This window comes from Mustela lutreola, chromosome 3, assembly GCF_030435805.1.
Source record: "Mustela lutreola isolate mMusLut2 chromosome 3, mMusLut2.pri, whole genome shotgun sequence".
Taxonomy (NCBI): domain Eukaryota; kingdom Metazoa; phylum Chordata; class Mammalia; order Carnivora; family Mustelidae; genus Mustela; species Mustela lutreola.
In genome coordinates, this window is record NC_081292.1 from 202,524,753 (window position 1) to 202,546,262 (window position 21,510).

Below are 21,510 nucleotides of genomic sequence, written 5' to 3' on the forward strand. Positions count from 1 at the left end.
ATAAAATCTTAAAAAAAAAATAAATAGTAATCAACTCTAGAAGACAAGTTATATAGTAATTTCTATTTTTAAATATCAAAGAAAGATGGATGCTCTAAAAAGTTTTCTTTGGAAAATATTTCCAATGTTCAAGTTCATGGGGATTTCATTAATGTATTTCTATTTTAAAAGCGGGCTTTATCTAAATATTTTACCATGAATATTAACATTATATAGATATCATGAATTTAAAAAAATCAAAATCAGATTAAAAAGGTGTCAATGTTAATCCAAGTCTTTTTGTCTAAAAATTTTACATAAGTGGAATGATGGTTTCAATATACAAAATGATGGTTTCAATATACACTGTCAGTTTTTCTTATTTATGAAGAACCTAACTTCCCTGTTGTTTCTCATTGCTCCAAACATTATCTTTCTGGATTGTTACTACTTTTCTTCATTGTTGTATAAATCTGAAATTTCCTTATGACTTAATTTGTGGTCTTCACTTACCGAATCCTGTTTAAGAAAATTTGGTGACTCGTTTATTAATGGTCTTGAAGCAAGAATGTCTATTTTACCTTCCAGCCTTCCTTCCATGGTTTTAATAGCATTCAAAAGAGTCTTTAGAGAGATTCTAGAGTCTGCAATATCCTGAGAAGCTCTCACAGAAGTCAGAGTAGGTGCAAAGGTCACACGGCGTGTAGAGTTGGGAATAACACTGGGCAAACCAACGGACGAAGTTCTTTCTTTTACGCTGTTTACATGCGGCCTGTAGCTTTCAAACAACTTTGAAGACGCAGGCCTCTCCGGAGATTTCCTTCTTCTTGGAGGCATCACCAATTACAAACAGTAAAATGGCTAAACCTAGACTTATTTTTCAGTGAATGCTCCTTTTATTAGGAGGAGCGACACAATATTCTGAATGAAGCTCTGATGGAAAATATACTTGAAAATGGGTTCCTTTGCTTTCAGAATGAAGAAATCACACTGTGAAGTTGTCCTAATGAAGAAACTGACCTTCCTTAAATCAAATTCCCTGTAGGAGAGTATATCTAATGAGACCCCCTTTTCCAGTATGGTCAGATGGTTAGAACCCTAACAGTATTCTATTTGAAGACACATTCTAGCTCCTTGGTTACCAGTGCTATACAAACAAAAATATTATCGATATAGAAGTTAGACATACACTGATTTTTTTTTTTAATATCATACATAGTAAATCTGTAAATCATTGAAACGAATCACTTTTTCTTGGTAACACATTCCTGGATTATTTTTCTTCATGAAATGTTTTATTCTCTTCTTTGTCGAACTTTCCCCATTCATTTGTTAAAATGTTATGTGATCTACAAAAGGTTTACAGCCTTAGTAGCCACCATGGTAATAAGTAAGCACTTTACCAATGCCTCTTTCATGTGAGCTGTCTGTTGTGAGTGTATCTTGCTGGCACTGAGTTCTGAACTTGCCAATATTTATCAAAACACTTCCTCTATGAAAGTCTTTCTTGATGCTTTCATTACAATGATGCTCTCTATGAACACTCATAACTCTATCTTGCTTCTAAAAGACATAAATTTTAATTCTATAATAAAGTTTATGAGTATATTCCTAAGCCTCCAATTAGAGCATAAATAAGTTGAATGTCCCAATCCTGCTTCAGGCATCTTTCCTTCTTACAGTGCAGCAAAACCCTGGACATTGGTGGTTTTTAAAAAATGTTTGCCAATTGAGTCATGTGAGGGAATATTCATCTTTCTGGGACTGTATGGTAAGGTGGGGATAGAGGCATCAATTTTTTAAAACCTAACTAAAACAGCATAACAGCAATCTGGTTTGTAGTTATTAATCACACCTGAGCATATTTGCTCTCTAGAGCCTTGTTCAACTTGCGTAGATGGTCATTCTGTGAACTAGTTTCAGTAAAAGAATGTAGTTGTTCTTCTAGCTGTTTAACTTTTATCTAGGGTAAAACAGAAGAATAATAAAATAAGGCTTATTAATTTTAGGTGTATCTATATTATTCATACACACTCTAAAAGAATATATATATTACATACACACACATATATACAAGTATATTCAGATATACATACACATACATATACACACTCTAAAAGGATATATATATTATACATACACACGTACTCTAAAAGGAAAAAGATGTCATGAGTTTGGAAAAATCACAGAGAATTCTTAAAAGTTATAAAAGCAATCCTGAGTTTTTCTTTTTCTTTTCTTTTTTTTTAAAGGTATTAATTAATTAATTAATTAATTAATTAAAGGTTTTATTTATTTGACAGAGATCACAAGTAGGCAGAGAGGCAGGCAGAGAGAGAGAGGAGGAAGCAGGTTCCCCACCAAGCAGAGAGCCCAATGCAGGGCTTGATCATGACCTGAGCCGAAGGCAGAGGCTTAACCCACTGAGCCACCCAGGTGCCCCAATCCTGAGTTTTTCTAATCATGCAAAGAATGCTACCTCAATTAACACAGCTATTTCAATAGCTTAAAGTAGGCTACAGCCGTTTACATGTAATGAGATGACTCATTTGGTTTCTATTGCTTATGGAAACTCCAAATTAACATGACTCATGAATATAACAGTGAGACTTTGTGAGTAATAATTTCAATTAAAAAAATTGTGGTATCTAACATTCAAAAAACATTTTGAATATAGATAATTAGAATTGTCATTATGCAAGATGACAGAGTCTTATTTTATCAACAAAATTATAAAAGCTGAATAAAGGAAGTTCTCAAATGATGAATTATATTTTAACACTGAGAAAGATGACATATCTTTCTTTAAAGAAAATGATCATTTGAGGGAATGAAACCATTAATATTTACTCACTAATCTCCAAATTGTGTTTTTCCAAATTTTCTTCCTATCATACCTAACCCTTTCATACGAATCAACAATTAACATTACTGAGCCTATCCCTGAATCAGAAAATATTTATCCAAGATTTTAAAAATTTAAATCAACTTTTCCCTCTCCCTGTGTCTTGTTTCCTACCCATAGAGGGTAAACACTTCTTGGCTATAGTTACTGGACCCTTTCAGAAACTATTAAAAATATGATTGCTAATATTGGTTTTTTCCCAAAGACCGCATAAAAGCACATTTTGTCTCAGGAAATCTCTCTAGTATCCTTCTTTTATCCTTGCTTATTTCTGTTGCTCTTTTCCACAAAGAACATTATAAAATATGTGTTGTGGTTCCCTAAAGCCATCATGGTTTTCACTTAAAGTTTCAGAATTAAAATGCCACCTCTAAAGGGAGATATTGATACAATAATTATTCTTATCTTAAATATAAGCAGACTGCTGTGAGCCTGTAGAATCTAATGGAAAATGGCTGATTAATTCTGAAAACCTTTAGATTTGCTTCTCTTCAAGCAAAACACAGAATATATCCTTATTTCACAATATTTCTCAGATAATTTGCCTAACTCAACCTCTAGGCACACAGTAAAATGCCCTGAAACTTTTCAGATGGCATTTTCTCATTTATAAGCACTTTAATTTCTGTATTATCATATTTGGCATGATTTTGAATTCGGGACATTCATATGGGAAAGAACACAGAAGCAAATATGTTGTGCTGCCCTAGAGAGACCTGGGTTTTCTGTGTCATTAAAATTCAAGCAGTTTCCATTACTAGCTTATCAGCCAGTCTCAGAAAAAGTGGTAATTTAGATTAAGGTCTTTAGTTTATCATTCTTAATCTTTTTTAATAATTATACTATAGGGACGCCTGGGTGGCTCAGTTGGTTAAGTAGCTGCCTTCGGCTCAGGTCATGATCCCAGCGTCCTGGGATCGAGTCCCCACATCAGGCTCCTTGTCCCGCAGGGAGCCTGCTTCTCCCTCTGACTCTGCCTTCCACTCTATCTGCCTGTGCTCGCTCTCGCTCGCTCTCGCTTGCTCTCTCTCTGACAAATAAATAAATAAATAAATAAATATAAATAATTATACTATAAATGTGTCCCTAAATCATGTATAGTATTATTTTATGAGACTGGTCCATTTTCACACGTATGTCTACACTCTTGCAGAGACTGCTTTCAAAACTGGTATAACTTCTTTCAGGAGTAATTTCATAAACTCTAGTAAATTCAAAATCTGTAATCCTACAATCCAGGAATTTTCCCCCTGAGATTTATACTTAGCCTAGAGAATTTTTCTACATTTGAGTACAAGGAGACATGAACAATAATTCATCACATCGGTGTTGTTTGTAAGCAACTGGACACTGCCTGAATGTCCATCAATAAAAGAAAGAATAAATCTATTTTTGCCATATTTATAAATTATTACATTGAATTATATTGAAAATAAAATTCAGATCATGTCTGAATCTGGGGAAGCAGTTTCTCACTCAGTCTACATTAGCACCTAAAACCCAGTCTTTATACCAATCATTAAGTCAATTCTAAAAAGTAACCTTTTATCAAATGATTCATAGGTAATATTTTAATCGATTGTTCAATTTAGAGAGAACACAGAAGGTTATTTTGATCATGTTTAGTATGCAGCTCTTCCTTTAAATTAACTTGTAAGAGTATTATGGTATAAGAGCAACTTCCCTTGGGTTGATGGTCAATCCCTTTGGAATGTGCCAACCCAAAGTATAACATAAAAACACCAGTGAGTCAGTAGTTTCAAGTATTTCAGCTTTCAAAGACTATCAAAAACCTTAAGCCCTTGTTGTAGGAATCTGAGCAGAAAAAGGGTTATATTTTCCTTAAGATTCTGAGGATAACCACTAAAGTATGTAATTGAGATATAAAAGGTTAAATAGCAATCTACACACCCAGACTGTAATGTTGACTAATTTTCCTAGTGAAAAGGAGATAAGAGATATGCTTCTCCCTCATTTTATAGGTGAAAAAGATGAAATTCAAACAAAACAATCAGAAAATCATTAACGAAATGCCAATAAGTACCTATCAAGAATTACTTTACAAATAGCATAGAGGACAAGGGAAGATGGAGAGGAGAAGGGAGTTGAGGGAAATTGGAAGGGGAGGTGAACCATGAGAGACTATGGACTCTGAAAAACAATCTGAGGGTTTTGAAGGGGGGCGGTGGGAGATTGGGGGAACCAGGTGGTGGGTATTAGAGAGGGCATGAATTGTATGGAGCACTGTGGTGCAAAAACAATGAATACTGTTATGCTGAAAAGAAATAAAAATCTTAAAAAAAGAAAGAAAATAAACATAGAAAGACAGGAAAAGAAAAGAATTACTTTAAATGTAAATGGACTAAGTGCTCTAATCAAACAACAAAGGACACAACAAAAGCACTTTTAAGAGGGAAGTGTCTAGCAAGGCAAAAGAAAAATCTCATATAAACAACCTAACCCTACACCTAGAAGAGCTAGAAAAAGAAAAAGTCTAAAGCTAGCAGAAGGAAGGAAATAGTAAAGATTAGAGCAGAAATAAACAAAATAAAGACTGAAAAAGTAATAGAAGAGATGAGTAAAACCAAGAGCTGGTTCTTTGAAAAGATAAAACTGATAAACCTTTAACCAAACTCATCAAGAAAAAAAGGACTCAAATAAATACAATCAGAAATGAAGGAGGAGAAATAAACACATTACAGAAATACTAAGGATTATAAGAAAATATTATGAAAAATCATATGTCAACAAACTGGACAACCTAGAAAACATGGATAAATTTCCTAGAAACATACAATCTCCCCCAAATGAATCAAGGATAGAAAATATGAACAGACTGATTACTAGCTGAATCGGTACTAAAAAACTTCCAAAAAACAACAGTCAAGGATCAGATGACATCACAGGTAACTTCCACCAAACCCTTAAAGTAACAGGTTCTAGGGTACCTGGGTGGCTCAGTGAGTTAAATGCCTGGCTTTGGCTCAGGTCATGATCCTGGAGTCCTGGGACTGAGCCCTGCATTGGGCTCCCTGCTGAGTAGGAGCCTGCTTCTTCCTCTGCCCCTGCTCCTGCTCTCTATCTCAAATAAATAAATAAAATTAAAAAAAAATAAAGTAACAAGTTCTTCTGATACTACAGTGGTTTATTGCCTACATTTAAAAATATTTTAACTACAGTTGACACAGGATATTATATAATTTTCCCTGTCACTTATTTATTCTATAATTGGAAGTTTGTACCTATTAATTGCCTTCACCTATTTCACCACCCCCAACCCTGACGACCATCAGTTCTCTGTGTTTATGAATCTGTTACTGGTTTTTGTTTTTGTTTTTAATTTGTTCTGTCTTTTGGAAGTTTCTCTTCCTCTTATATTTTGGAATATTTGGGAAGAATAGCCATAAAAAAGAATGAAATCTTGACATCTGCAATGACACAGATGGACTTAGATAGTGTGATGATAAGTGAAAGAAGTCAGAGAAAAACAAATACCCTACAATTTCACGTCTACGTGGAACCTAAAAGACAAAAACAAATGAACAGAAAAAAACCAGAAACAGATTCAAAAATACATGGTTTTTAGAGGTGGGGAGGATGAGGTGGATGAATTAGGTGAAGGGGATTAGGAGATACAAACTTCCAGTTATGAAATAAGTAAGTGACAGGGATGAAAAGTACAGTCTTGGGAATATTGTCAATAATGTTATAATAACTTTGTATGGTGACACATGGTATCTACACCCATGGTAAGCACTTCATAATGTACATAATTACTGATCCACTATGTTGTGTGTCAAAAGTTCTATAATATGTCAATGGTGCTTCAATTAAAAATTTAAAAATGTAGGCAGTAAACCACAGCAGTATCAGCAGAAGCTCTTACTTTTTCTCCAACAGACATCACAGATATTTTCATATCACGTAACAGTTCTTGAACAGCTGTTTGTGCTTATCACTGGTTTGAAATTATAGAGTTTACTAGAACACCATTAGCTGTTGTTATGGAATGCACTAAAAAAGAAACAAATATTTAAGTATCACAATTATTTCTGAACATTTTGATAAAGTTTTTAAAAGAACTAAATTTTTTTTTTATAGAGTGCACAAAGCGGGTTAAGGGGGGGAGAGGCAGAGGGAAAGGGAAGAAAGAATTTTTTTGTTTGTTTTTAAAGATTTTATTTAGTTCAGAGAGAGAGAAGATACACAGGGGAAGTGGTAGAGCGAGAAGGAGAAGCTGGCTCCCCGCTGTGCAGGGAGCCTGACCTGGGGCTTGATCCCAGGATCATGACCTGAGCCCACGTGTAACTAACTGGGCCACCCAGGCGCCCCTTGAAGGAGAGAGTCTTTCCATCTCACAACAACGACACTGAGGATCATGACCTAAGCTGAGATCAAGAGTCCAAAGCTTAACCAACTGGGCTACCTCAGTACCCCAGGAACTGAGTTTAAAAAAAAAAAATGAAATTTTAAGAAAATTAAGATATACCCAAGGTTATACAAATATAAATGATTATATTTAAATGTATCATGGACTCCAGAATAATTAATTAAGAGCATACAAACAGTGCTCAAATAGTCTTATTTTTTAGTGGACAATATATTGTTTCACAGCCATGGTTTACCAACTGCCTTTCACATATCTGCGCCGATCTTGTGCGCTACTCTCCTAACAGGCTCTCAGAGCAGATGAGATGAGCTTAGCACTGACGTGTTTTACAGTCTGTAGGGAGATGACTTAATCAGATCAGCTCATGGTCTCCGAGCCTAACGGGACTGCACTTCATACCATCGAATCCGGGGTCCTCAAGTACACAGCTGCACACTGGAGTCCCTGGGGACTCAAAAAGCACTGAAGCCGAAGACCTGGTCCCTGAGATTCTGATCCGGTTGCTCTGGGGGGCAAGCCTTGTCATGGGATTTAGGTAGACAGAAAAATTGAGAGAGTTTCACTGTGAATGAGAACACGGTCACCCAAATCCTACCATTTTTTTATACTTGCTCATCACATATCAAATCATCTATCAGTTTCCTCTACTGAGCCACCAAACGATTTTTTCTTTTTTTTCTCGTTCATTCCAGAGTAAATGGCAGACATCATACACTTCCCAGAATGAGGTGTTTAAAAATTCCTCAAACGGTCATGTGTAGCTAAGCTGTGAACTACTTATTCAGATTTCAGCATTTCCACATGGAGCCGGTTATCAGCAGCAAACTTCCTGCCAACAGGCAGCAAGACAGTATCATCCCATTCACTTAAGTCTATTGCCTGTGAGTCCCAATTCCAGGGCTCTTTCCTTCCTTCTTTCTTTCTCTCTTTTTTTTTTTTTTTTTTTTAAGATTTTATTTATTTATTTGACACAGAGAGAGAGATCACAAGAAGGCAGAGAGGCAGGCAGAGAGAGAGGTTGGGGGGAAGCAGGCTCCCCGCAGAGCAGAGAACCTGATGTGGGGCTCGATCCCAGGATACTGAAACCCTGACCTGAGCTGAAGGCAGAGGCTTTAACCCACTGAGCTACCCAGCTGTCCCCCAGGGTTATTTCTTTTTAAGAACATTATAAAATATCAGCAAAAAAGAGAGCGTGGGCTGTCTACATTCTCCATGAATGACCATGCAAGCATGAAACAATTATAATACAGCTTCAAATAGTCACAGAATGGGTTTTGGTTTCAAAATTTGGTTTCATAATTTCATACATATTCAGTATTACATTACAGATATGTGAATAGAAGTCACCTGGATTTTATTTAATAAGGCAACAAACTAAGGGGGGGGGCGTTCAAACACTTTGGTCCAAAGTTATAGAATTTCTCAAAACCTAGCAATATTTAGTATGAAAACTGTTATTAAAAAAATTACATAACACAAATCAGAAAATAAAATCTCATACCTGGAGTTTTCCCTTTTCATAGGCCAGTTTATTTTTACTCTCAGTAATTTTTCCCAAGGCCTTTTCCACTTGCTGCTGGGCAAGCTGACAAAGCAAACACAGGTGTCAGCACTGAGGCATAAAACGGAATAACCACTTCTGAACAAGTATTTATACCTTAGCATTTCTACAGTGCCCAAACCAGGATACATATTTATTTGCCTCTGCTGCCTCTTAGCTCTTCCCTAGAGTGACCAGTACTTCTATACAACCTACCCCCAAATTATGCACATTCAATATAAAAATTTATATCCAATATTAAGCAACAGTAGGTTAACTATTACGGCCCTCTGAGTATTTGTCCTATCAGACCAGTATTTATTTCATACATAATTACACATATTTGTACATTGTCTCTCAAAGTTTCTTTCCTTCTTTTTTTTTTTTTTTAAAGACAGAGAGCGCTTGAGAATGTGCAAGGGAGGAGCGAGAGCGTGCAAGCGGGGAGAGGGAGAGGGAGAGAATCGTAAGTAGGCTCGTGCGGAGCCCAGTATGGGGCTTGATCTCAAGATCTGAGATCATGACCTGAGCCTAAATCAAAAGTTGGATGTTTAGCAGCCATCCAGGTGCCCTGTTAAAGTTTCATTTTTAATCACTATGTGTGCTTCCTACTAATGCAAAGGAAAATATGTTTAAAAAGCATTCAGACCCAATAAAGTATTGGTTTCAAAGTAACCTAAGAGAGCTATAGATTGTTATCAATAAAAAGGAGACTAATAGCGATATATTATCATAAAATTAATCAATTTTCTGTCAGTGGAAATTCCCCTTTCCTACAATACTTCTATTTTGGAAACTGAAGTAAAAATATTCCATTAACACAACATTTGGGATTATGTTTTGACCAAGTCTTCAGCAAAAATAAATGATAAGGGTGGCCACTGATGTTACAAAAACAAAGATATACCATAATCATAAAAACTCAGTTATTTAAAATTCAATTCTAAATTCTACAAATTGAGGTACCCAATGTATAGTAAAGAGCAGATTTGGTGTATAAAACACCAAGAACTAGACTTAACCTAAAATATGCTAGCTGTAACAAACAGAGGAAACTGCTTGCCTTTTTGGAATATGAAAAAGGTTTTTTTTGTAGTAACTTTAGATGATCTGCGTCTCTTATATCCAGGAATTTTTAAAATAATGGTACTTTGACCTCAATAAAATTCCCTCTTTTAAGCAAAGGCATAAGAAATTCTATTAATCTTTTAAATATGCTTTAAAAATAATTTCTCTTTCTTTGGTCACCTAGCAAAATCAAAATGTGATTCATATTTGACACAAGGTCCTTTATTTAAATTCACAACAAACAAAAAAGAAATTATTCTAGTTGCCAAAGGAAAGCAGATATTAAGGCAATAATTTAAATTATTTTTTCCAGACTATTTAAATAGGCCTTATATTTAAGAGAATCAGTGGGAGACCAGAAATTAGAGAGCACTTGAATGAGTGATTATCTTGGATTCTGAGTTGTGAAAGGCGAAAAAGAGATTAACCTTTGCTTAAATAATCTTGTCAATATACTATATAAATTATTAATATGTGAAGCAAAATAAAAATTGAAGAATCACTTAAGAACCATACAAAGAAAAATGCTAATGGTTAGAATATGCATTTTAACTGATTCAAAGATTTCACTCTTTGGAAAAAGCAGGAAGCAAACAGAATTATCTTAAGATATAAAAGACAGGTTGACAAGGATTCAACTGTAAATCTCCCCCATTTTCATCATTCCTCACTATGGTTCCCTGTGTTAAGAGACTTAAATTGGGGGTGCCTGGGTGGCTCAGTGGTTAAGCCGCTGCCTTCGGCTCAGGTCATGATCTCAGGGTCCTGGGATCGAGTCCCGCATCGGGCTCTCTGCTCGGCAGGGAGCCTGCTTCCTCCTCTCTCTCTCTGCCTGCCTCTCTACCTACTTGTGATTTCTCTCTGTCAAATAAATAAATAAAATCTTTTAAAAAAAAAAAAAAAGAGACTTAAATTGTACCATCCTTAAAGGCTGAAATAATAGAAATAAACCCAAAATCAGTGTGAAGGAGGAAAAAAAAATACTGTTTAAACATGGATAAAGTATGCTAAGCTCTTGTGATGAGCACTTTACATACAGTATGACATTTACTCCTCATGTCCTGGCAAGACATATGACCCTCCTTATATTCTACTGAATTAATCTTTCTTAAATACCTATTATGTATTAGGTACTATGTTAGGTAAGGGAGTATAAAGATAAGTAACTATAGTTCTTGCATTAGAAGAGAGTGAAGGCAGATACATAATTCTAATCAATGAAATTATTATTTTGATATGTACGAGAACAGTGTGCTGTAGGAAACCCATGGTTAGGAGGGATCCTCTTAGTGCCAAAGGCCCTAAAGTTTAAGGCTTGCACAAGTCACACAGTCAATGGAACCAAGCGTTGAAACCAGGTTTGTCTGAGTTCAAATCACAGGTGTGGCATATACAGCACATACTCATAAGCATTCTCTCCAAAATCCAGGAAGAAGTTATACTAGAAGGCAGCTTTTATTGAGAATTTCAAGTGTTAATTCCCAAAGAACAAAAATACACTGCCAACATTGAATGGTGATAGGTTTAATGATACTGTTGAGATTAAAAAAAACAAACAAACAAAATCCCAAATCCTGACACCTCAACCTCATTTCTCAAGACTCATACCGCCAAATGGTAGGGCTTCTGGGCAGGCATGGTCAGAGAAAATTCTATGAAGAAGCACAAAACTGCAAGGCGGAATTGAGGTGTGGTTTATTACTGGGAGACCTTAAGAGGTGCTATGAGCAGGGAAGAATCAACACTGACTGATCGAATCATTGTCAGGATCTGTCAAAATCACTACTAGGATGAGGCCACAGGCCTACTCACCGGCAGTGGGGCATGAAAGAATCAGGCAGACTGAGATGTGGTCGTCAGAGGGACCAGAAGCAGGTGGGTTGATAAGCCCAGCTGATGCATGGCCAATGAGCAAGTAGTGGACATGGATAAATCTTTAAACTTGGGGGTGGGAATATTGGTCTGAGATAGTATGAGGAATTAGAACTAATGCAACTTGTTGCTGTAATAGCAACTTAAAGGCTTTTTTTCTGGGATGGCTCAGATACTAAAAGTTCAGTAAATGGTAGTTATCTGCTACATGCTTTACAAGATTAACATACTTAATCCTTAACTTCCTAATAAAGGTATTAATTTCCCTACTTTGACAGATTAAGAAACTGAGGATCTGAGAGGTCACAGCCAAAATTGAAACACAGGCAGTCTGACTCTAAAGCTATGAAAATGTACTGGATTTAGAATTACTCTCTAGGTTTTCATAATTGAAGTAATGAGAAGCTTATGATAGAAGTTGAAAGAATTTAACTCAGATTAAGAGAGACTCACATGGGGGCCATCTCTGCAATTTTCAAAGGTGATCAGCATGCTATAGAAACAATTATTTTTTCAAGTACTCAAAAGCACACAGGAAAACTTATTAGTTGTTTAACAAAATGATCATCTCTTTAAATACCCTTCACTGAGAGAGGTTTTGTGAACTCTACCATTTATTTGTTATGCACTGACCTTGTCAAACAGCTTTTAGAAATTGTACTTATTACTGATTGCCTAATGGAACTCTTAGACAAAGAAAAGAAAAATTTAAGTTTCTTCCTCATAATTTATGATAGAGAAAATATTTTTTTTAAAGATTTTATTTATTTATTTGAGAGACGAAGATCACAAGAAGGCAGAGAAGCAGGCAGAAAGAGAGGAGGAAGCAGGCTCCCTGCTGAGCAGACAGCCTGATGCAGGGCTTGATCCCAGGACCCTGGGATCATGACCTGAGCTGAAGGCAGAGGCTTTAACTCACTGAGCCACCCAGGGGCCCCAGTAGAGGAAATATTTTTAAGCATGATAAATATTTGTGCTTTTCAGTATTATATAGATCATCTGTGGAGGCAGATATTTAATAGTTGCCTTAAATTCTTGTTTTCTTAAATCTCTTATTGTTTAAGTACTCATAAGGCTCTCTGTTATATTTAGCCTGAGTTACTCAGGACTTAATAATAATTATTAAAACACCAATAAATGAAGAAAACCCATCTTCTGACTTTGATTTTTAAATTCTTAATTCTTAATTTAGACTGACCTTTTTATACCCACCCCATTGTAATCAGAAGTGACTTGCCGAAGTTCTAGGGAAGCCATTTGTTCTGCCAGGTGTTTATTCTTTTCCTCTAGAATGCGCAGGTTTTGGGTTAATGCATTTATATCTATCTTTGAAACACAAAAGGGGAAAAGAAATCTATTTATGCTAGATTCAAAAATATTACCTTATTTTAAAAATGACATTTTAAACTGTAATTTAGAGCTTATTGAATGAACAAGTCCTCCTGTCTCTTAATGCAGGGATTTGTAGTCTGATAGCTCTATAATTTTGTAAACTTTTTTCTTTTCTTTTAAAAATTTTCAGCTTTTTTAGTTGTCTTCAGCAGGATGGCTATGACAAATTACATCACTCACATTTACTAGAAGTAGAAAATCTCTGGAACTTGGTATTTACTTATATATTAATTTCAGCTTATGAATATAGATGCAGAAAGTCTTCACCAAACACTAGTAAAATGAATTCAGCAATATATAAAAAGGATAACAAGTCAGGACTATTTATCCCAGTAATACAAAGCTTGTCAAACATTCAAAATTAATTAGTATAATTCACTATATTAATAGATTAGAGAAGAAAAGATGTTAATAACTCTATTACCCATAGCTCAAAAATTTATAGTAAAATAAAGAATAAGGGGATTTAAAAAGTACACTAGAAATATCTTAACAAAGGCGGCAGCAGTAATGGAGAGAGGAATAAGAAACATATGACATGAAAAATAAGTATAGTGGCAGATGTAAATCCTATCATTAATTATGATAAATATAAATGGATTAAACACCCCACCAAAAAAAGGAGACAGGCAAAATGAATTTTTTAAAAGATCCAACTATATGCTGTTTATAAAAGACACATTTTTAGATTCAAAAACACAAATGGGTTGAAAGAAAAAGAATGGAAAAAAAATATCATGTGAACAGTAACCTGAAAAGAGCTGGAGTGGTTAGACAAAATAAACAAAAATGTGTGAGATAAAGAAGGCCTTTTATCATAATGGTTTATAAGAAATAAGTGTGGTCACTCAGATGACCAAAATGTATGTCGCAGATATATGTGGCCTTCATTTACAGTTCCTGAGAACTGTGGAACAGAGCCATAACGGTGAAATGTGTTCCTGTTATTAATGAAGGTGACTTCTGGTCCCCACCCAAGCATAGGGGCTGATTGCCAGGAGGACCAACCATGTGATTAGTGGGTTGGAACTTTCAGTCCTAGTCCCTAACCTCCAGGGAGGGAAGAGGGACTGAAGACTGAATCAGCTAATGGTCAATGACTTAGTCAGTCATGACTATGCAGTGAAGCCTCCATAAACCCCCCAAAGGACCGAGTTCTATGAGCTTCTGGGTTGTGAACACATGGAAATTAGGGATAGTGGTGCCCCTGGAGAGGTATGGAACTCACTGCTATTTCCCCATACTTCGTCCTATGTTATCTCTTCATCTGGCTGTTGATTTGTATCATTTATCATATCCTTTCATAAACTGGTAAATGTATCTCCGTAAGTGCTGTGAGCCACTTTAACAAATTAAAAGAATCTAAGGAGGAGATTGTTGGAACCTCCAATCTATAGCCAATAGGTCAGAAGCACAACAGCCTGGTGTTAACAACCTGGAGCGTGCAACTTGTATCTGAAGTAGGAGTTCAAGAGTGGGAACAGTCCTGTAGGACTGAACTTGTCCTACAGGTCGTGTAGGACTAAATGCTATTTCTGGGTAGTAGTGTAAGAATTGAGTACAATTCTTGGACACTTTGCTGGTATCCAAAATCTGTTTGGTGTTATGTGTGTGGGAACCCCCCCACACACACATGTTGTAATTGGGTCCAGAAACTTAAAAAAGACATTACATATTGAAAAAAGGGTCAATACATCAAGAAGACATAACATTTATAAATATATGTGCCTCTAACAACAGAGTCCCAGTGTAAATGAAGCAAAAACTAACAGAATTAAAAGTAGAGAAAAATGATTCAACATAGCTGGGCACTTTAATATCCCACTTCCAGTAATGAATAGAAAAATTAGAAGATCAGTGAGGAGACATAACTTGAAAAACACTATGAAGAACTGGACATCTATAGAAAACTCCTTCCAACAATAGCAGAATACCATTTTTCTCAAGAGCACATACAACATTCTCCAGAATGTTCCATATGTTAAGCCATAGAACAACTCTCAATATATTTGAAGGACTGGAATTATACAAAATATGTTCTCCAACCACAATGAAATAAAATTGGAAATTAATGAAAGAAGGAAATTTGGGAGGGTCACATATATGAGAAAATTAAACAACAAACTTATAAATATCAAATGAGTCAAAAAGAAAATCACAAGGGAAGTTAAGGATACTTTGAGTTGAATGAAAATGAAAACATGACAAAATGTATAGTATGCAGCTAAAGCAGTGCTTAGAGGGAAATTTATAGCTGTAGACACCAATGTTAAAAAAGAAGAAATAAACCAACAACCTAAGCTACTCTCTTAAGAAACTAGAAAAGGAACAAATTAAACCTAAGCAAGCAGAAGGAAGAAAATAATGAGGATTAGGGCAGAAACAAAAGGCAGAATAGAGAAACAACAGACATGATTGCTAAAACCAAAAGCTGGTTCTTTGACAAGATGAACAAAATGGACAAACCTTTAGCTATATTACCAATAATAAAAAGACACAAATTACTGAAACTGAATGAAAGAAGGAACATTACACTGAATATAAAGAAATGAAGAAAAGGAGCTACTCTGAACAATTGTATACCAATAAATTAGAAAGCCTCGGTGATACGGGAAAATTCCTAGAAAGACCAAACTACTGAAACTGACTAAAGAAAGAAGTAGAAAATGTGAATAGGCCTTTAATAAATAAAGAGACTCAATTAATAATAAAAATTAAAAAGAAATAAAATTTAAAACTCCCCACAAAGAAAAACCTAGAACTATGGTGAATTCTACAAACATTTAAAGATGAATTATCAGGAGCACCTGGGTGGCTCAGTGGATTAAAGTCTCTGCCTTCAGCTCAGGTCATGATCTCAGGGTCCTGGGTTTGAGCCCCACATCAGGCTCTCTGCTCAGCGGGGAGCCTGCTTCCCTTCCTCTCTCTCTGCCTGCTTCTCTGCCTACTTGTGATCTCTGTCTGTCAAATAAATAAATAAAATATTTTTTAAAAAGATGAAATAGCATTAATCCCTCAAAAACTCTTCCCAAAAATAGAATGGGTGGGAACATTTACCAAATCATTTTAAGAGGGCACTATTACCTTGATACCCAAACCAAAGACATCATAAGAAAACTATAAAATAATATCCCATATTTATAACAATTCAAAAATCCTCAAAAAGGTGTTAGCAAGCCAAATGAAACAATATAAAAAGGATTACACTCATGAGCAAGTAAAAGTTATCCCCCAAATGAAAGCTTGGTTCAACATTTGAAATCAAACAATGTAAAATAATCTACCAGATTATCTCGATAGCATAGAAAACGCAATTGACAAAATTCAACATACTTTCATGATAAAAACTATCCAAATTAGGAATAGAAGAGAATCTTCTCATCCTGCTAAAGGGCATTTAGAAAAAGCCAAGGGCTAATACTGTACTTAACAGTGACAGATTGAAATCTTTCCCCCTAAAATCAGGAACAAGACAAGGATGTCTGTCTGCTCCAACATTTCTACTCAGCATTATAGTGGAGATTCTACTGAAGGCAATTACACAAGAAAAAGAAAGAAAAGGCAGTGGAATGTGAAAGGAAGAAATAAAACTCTCTCTATTTTCAGATGATACATTCTTATAGAGAAAAAAATATAAGGTATTATGATTATTGCAAAAGTCCCCTAATCTACAGATTCAAGGCAAACTCTATCAAGATTATAGCTGCCTTTTTTGCAAAAATGGAAAAGCTGACTCTAAAATTCATATAGAAACATAAGTATTCAGAATTGTCAGAACAATCTTGGTGGGGGGGGGGGAGACAAAGTTGGAGGACTCATGCATCTTGATTTCAAAACTTGCTACAAAGCTACAGTAATCAAAACTGTGTGGTTCTGACATATGAAAGACATACAGACCAGTGGAACAGAATTGAGAGTCTAGAATAAACCCATACATCTATGGTTAATTGCGTTTTGACAAGGGAGTCAAGACTATTCAAAAGAAAGAAGAGCTTTTCAACAATGGTGCTGGGACAACTGGATAACCACAGGCAAAATAATTAAGTTGAACCTCTACCTCAACCCATATATGAACAAAGACCTATATATGTAAAACTATAAAAAATCTTAGAATAAAAAACTGTTAATTTTTGTGACCCTGGATTAGGCAAGTTTCTCAGATGTGACATTTAAAGCATAAGCAACAACAACAAAAAAAGTAAATTGAGCATAATAAAAATCTAAAAATTTAAAAACAGAACCCAGAGAATGGGAGAAAAATATCTGCAAACCACATATCTGATAGGGTCTACGATCTAGAATATATAAACTCTTTTTAACTAAACAATTAAAAGACAAACCAGTTTACAATGAGCTACTGATCTGAATAGACATTTCTCCAAAGAAGATATACAAATGGCCAATGAGCACATAAAAAGATACTCAACATCAGTAGTCATTAGGGAGATGCAAATCTAAACCACACGGTACCTCTTTTCACATCTACTAGGATGGTTATTATTAAAAAACAAAACAACAGGAACCTCTGCAAAGATGGCAGAGGAGTAAGGGACCCTATTTTTAACTAGTCCCTGAATTGAGCTGGATATCTACCAGAATATTCTGTACACCCATGAAATCAGCCTCTGATGTAAGAAGATACACCTAGATTTCTACAAACAGAATACCCCAGGTGGTTGGTCTTTGAGGTATGAACCAGGGAACCATCACACACACACAAAGAGTGAATTATTACTCATCCATAAAATGAATGAAAGGGATGAAATATTGCTATGTACAACATGGATGAACCCCAAAAGTGTTATGCTAAGAAGGCAGATACAAAAGATCACATATTGTATGAATATATGAAATATCTAAAATAGGTAAATCTATACAGATGGAACGCAGATTAGTGGCTGTTAAAGTTAGGGGAAGAGGGGAATAGGGAGTAATTAGTTAATGGGTACAGAGTTTCCTTTTGGGGTGATGAAAATGTTTTGGAACTAGAAGAGTTAGTGGTTATACAACATTGTAAGTATACAAAATGCCACTGAATTGTTCACTTTAAAGTGTATGATTTTCTTTTATGTGAATTTCACCTTAATTGAAAAAAACACAATGAGATATTTCCTAGCGACTTGGATGGGTATATTAATTTTTTAAGAAGTAGACAATAACAGATGTAGGTGAAGATATGAAGATATTTGAATCCTCATACATTGCTGGTGGGATTGTAAAATGGTGTAGCTATTTATAAAAACACTCTGGTAGATTTTCAAAATGACAGCATTATCCTAAGACCCAGTTTTACTCCCACAGAATCAAAAACATATGCTCACATAAAAAAAAATGTACACAAATGTTCATAGCATTATTCTTCACAGCCAAAATAATGGGAACCACCTGAATGTCTATCAGCTGATGAATGGCTAAATGAAGAGTGGTATAGTCACACAATATAATACTACCCAGCCATAAAAAGGAATGAGATACTGACATATATTACAGTATGGATAAACCTTGAAAACATTAACCTAGTAAAGAGGCCAAACATAAAAGGACACACACCGGTTTACTCCATTCATATGAAATGTGGGAATAGACATACCCATGTAGACAGAAAGTAGAACAGTGGTTGCCAGAGGCTGGAGGCAGACCAGAATGGGGAGGGACTGCTAATGGGTACCAGGTTTCTTCTTGGTGATAAATAGTTTCTGGAATTAGATAGTGGTAATCTATAAAGAACTGCTCAAACTCAACACACACAAAACAGATAATCATGTCAAAAAATGGGCAGAAGACATGAACAAACACTTCTCCAGTGAAGACATACAAACAGCTAACAGACACACACAAAAAATGTTCATCATCACTAGCCATCAAGGAGATTCAAATCAAAACCACATTGAGATACCACCTTACACCAGTCAGAATGGCCAAAATCAACAAGACAGTAAACAACACGTGTTGGAGAGGATGTGGAGAAAGGGGAACCCTCTTAAACTGTTGGTGGGAATGCAAGTTGGTGCAGCCACTTTGGAAAACAGTGTGGAGATCCCTTAAGAAATTAAAAATAGAGCTTCCCTATGACCCTGCAAGTGCACTACTGAGTATTTATCCCAAAGATACAGATGTAGTGAAAAGAAGGGCCATCTGTACTCCAATGTTCCTAGCAACAATGGACACAGTCACCAAACTATAGAAAGAACCAAAATGCCCTTCAATGGACGAATGGACAAGGAAGATGTGGTCCATATATACAATGGAGGATTATGCCTCCATCAGAAAGGATGAATACCCAACTTTTGTAGCAACACGGACGAGACTGGAAGAGGTTATGCTGAGTGAAATAAGTCAAGCAGAGAGAGTCAATTATCATATGATTTTGCTTATTTGTGGAGCATAAGGAATAAAATGGGGGGCATGGGGAGATGGAGAGGAGAAGGGAGTTGGGGGAAATTGGAGGGGGAAATGAACCATGAGAGACTATGGACTCTGAAAAACAATCTGAGGGTTTTGGAGGTTGGGTGAGCCTGGTGGTGGGTATTATGGAGGACACGTACTGCATGGAGCACTAGGTGTGGTGCATAAACAATGAATTCTGGAACACTGAAAAGAAATTTAAAAAAATTTTTTTAAGTGGTAATGTTTGCACAGACTTTTGAATAAACTAAGAAACCACTGAACTGTATATTTTAAGGAGGTGAATTTATAGTGTATTAATTACATCTCAATAATAAAATGTACTAGATCAGACAATCCATCTGAAAATAAAATGAACCTTGCATGATATATGAAAATTAACTAAAAACAGACCATTGACCTAATATAAGATCTAGAACCATATAACTTCTAGAGAACAAAAAGGAAAATCTTTGTGATTTTAGGTTAGTCAAAAATTTCTTAGATAGGACACAAAGGGTATGATCCAAAAATAAAAAATTTGACAAGTTGGATTTTATCAAAATGTGAACTTCTGCTCTTTGAAAGAGCATGAAAAAACAAGGCAAAAAATGGGAGAAAAATATGTAAAGCACTTGGAAGATCTGCACATAAACAAAAAGTATGAACTTTTTTTATGTAAGAATCAACATGAGAATATTTTTAAAATCCCTGAAAAATCAATTAATAAGAAAACAAATGGAATTTAAATGGTTAAAATATTCAAAGACACTTAAACTTGTGAATAACCAATAAGCAGATGAAAAGATGCTCAATATTATTAATCACTAGAGAAATGCAAATTATGCCACAATGATATGCCAGTCTACATCAGCAGTTAGAATGGCCAAGACTCAAAGAACCAACGCTACCATGTGCTGGCGAGAATGCAGTGAGAGTAGAACTCTTCTACAGTATTGACGGAAGGCAAGATAGTACATATTCTTTGGAAAATAGCTGCTGAATTGTTTGTCAAATATGTATTTCCCATAGGATCTAGAATTCCAACTCCAGATAATTAGCCAAGAGAAATAAAAATACGTGTTCAGATGTGAACATTTTATAGGCTTTATTCATAATTGCCAAATGTCCTTCAAGTGGCAAATGGACAAAGAAATTGTGATATACCCGTATCATGGAACACAAACAGCTGAAATACACGACAAGAATATGGGAGAACTTCGAATGTCTTTCACTAAACAAAAGAAGCCAGACTCAAAGTGTTACACTTTATATGATTCCATTTATAGGATATTCTGGGAAAGACATAACTATAGGAACAGATGCACAGGCCAGTGGTTGCCAAAGGATGGTGGTACAAGACGTTAAAGATAAAGAGGTATGAGGGACCTTCCCAAGGTGATAAAAGTGTTCTGTATTTTGATGTGTTGGCCAAAATTCACAGAACTGTACGCTAAAAAAAGGGTGAATTTCACTATGTATAATTTAATAAGCCTGACTTCAGAAAAACATAGCTTTACAATAAACACACATTTGAAAAATATCAAATCAGACCCCCCCAAAACATAGGACTCAGTATAAGCATTACCATTTGGTCTAAGAGAACCTCTCTTTCAGCCCCATGAACTCACACCTTGCCTACGTTCAGACAAATAAAATTAGACAAGCGAAATGATTCTATGTTTTAATCAAAGACACAGAACATTTGCCTTCGCCATGTAACATTCCCTACATTCAAGCGAAAAGCATTCATGAATTTAATAGTATCCACCAATTTTCCAAATTTTAAAAAGCATATTTGAGGGCAAACTGACACCAGCAAGTCCTCACCATGGGAAGTAAGCTTTTTAAAAAGATTCTTAGGTTGGACGATTTTTCAAATCACTAGAGCTTAGTCACTAAACCACTGATTACATGACAGAGAGGTGAACTATATATATCAGAGCTTGGGCTCAGAAACTTCTTAAATTACAGGTTCAC

At 35.5% G+C, this 21,510-nt stretch overlaps 1 protein-coding gene across 12 annotated transcripts in view; it reads right to left on the minus strand.

Annotated features, from left to right (window-relative positions):
- Window positions 1-21,510, minus strand: part of CCDC150 (coiled-coil domain containing 150) — a 78,710-nt gene that overhangs the window by 23,543 nt on the left and 33,657 nt on the right. For 6 of the 12 annotated variants that reach the window (XR_009352089.1, XM_059168529.1, XM_059168535.1 and 3 more), the window contains 3 exons: window positions 12,967-13,080; window positions 8,776-8,859; window positions 1,835-1,942 (listed from right to left, as the gene is read on the minus strand). Coding sequence is in view for 11 of the 12 variants with exons in the window: in XM_059168529.1 (XP_059024512.1) it covers window positions 1,835-1,942; window positions 8,776-8,859; window positions 12,967-13,080 (306 nt within the window). In the remaining variant the exon portion in view is untranslated. Of the gene's footprint in view, window positions 1-492; window positions 1,198-1,834; window positions 1,943-8,775; window positions 8,860-12,966; window positions 13,081-21,510 lie in introns of those variants that run through there. The other 6 variants (XM_059168532.1, XM_059168531.1, XM_059168530.1 and 3 more) reach the window with 5 other exon arrangements.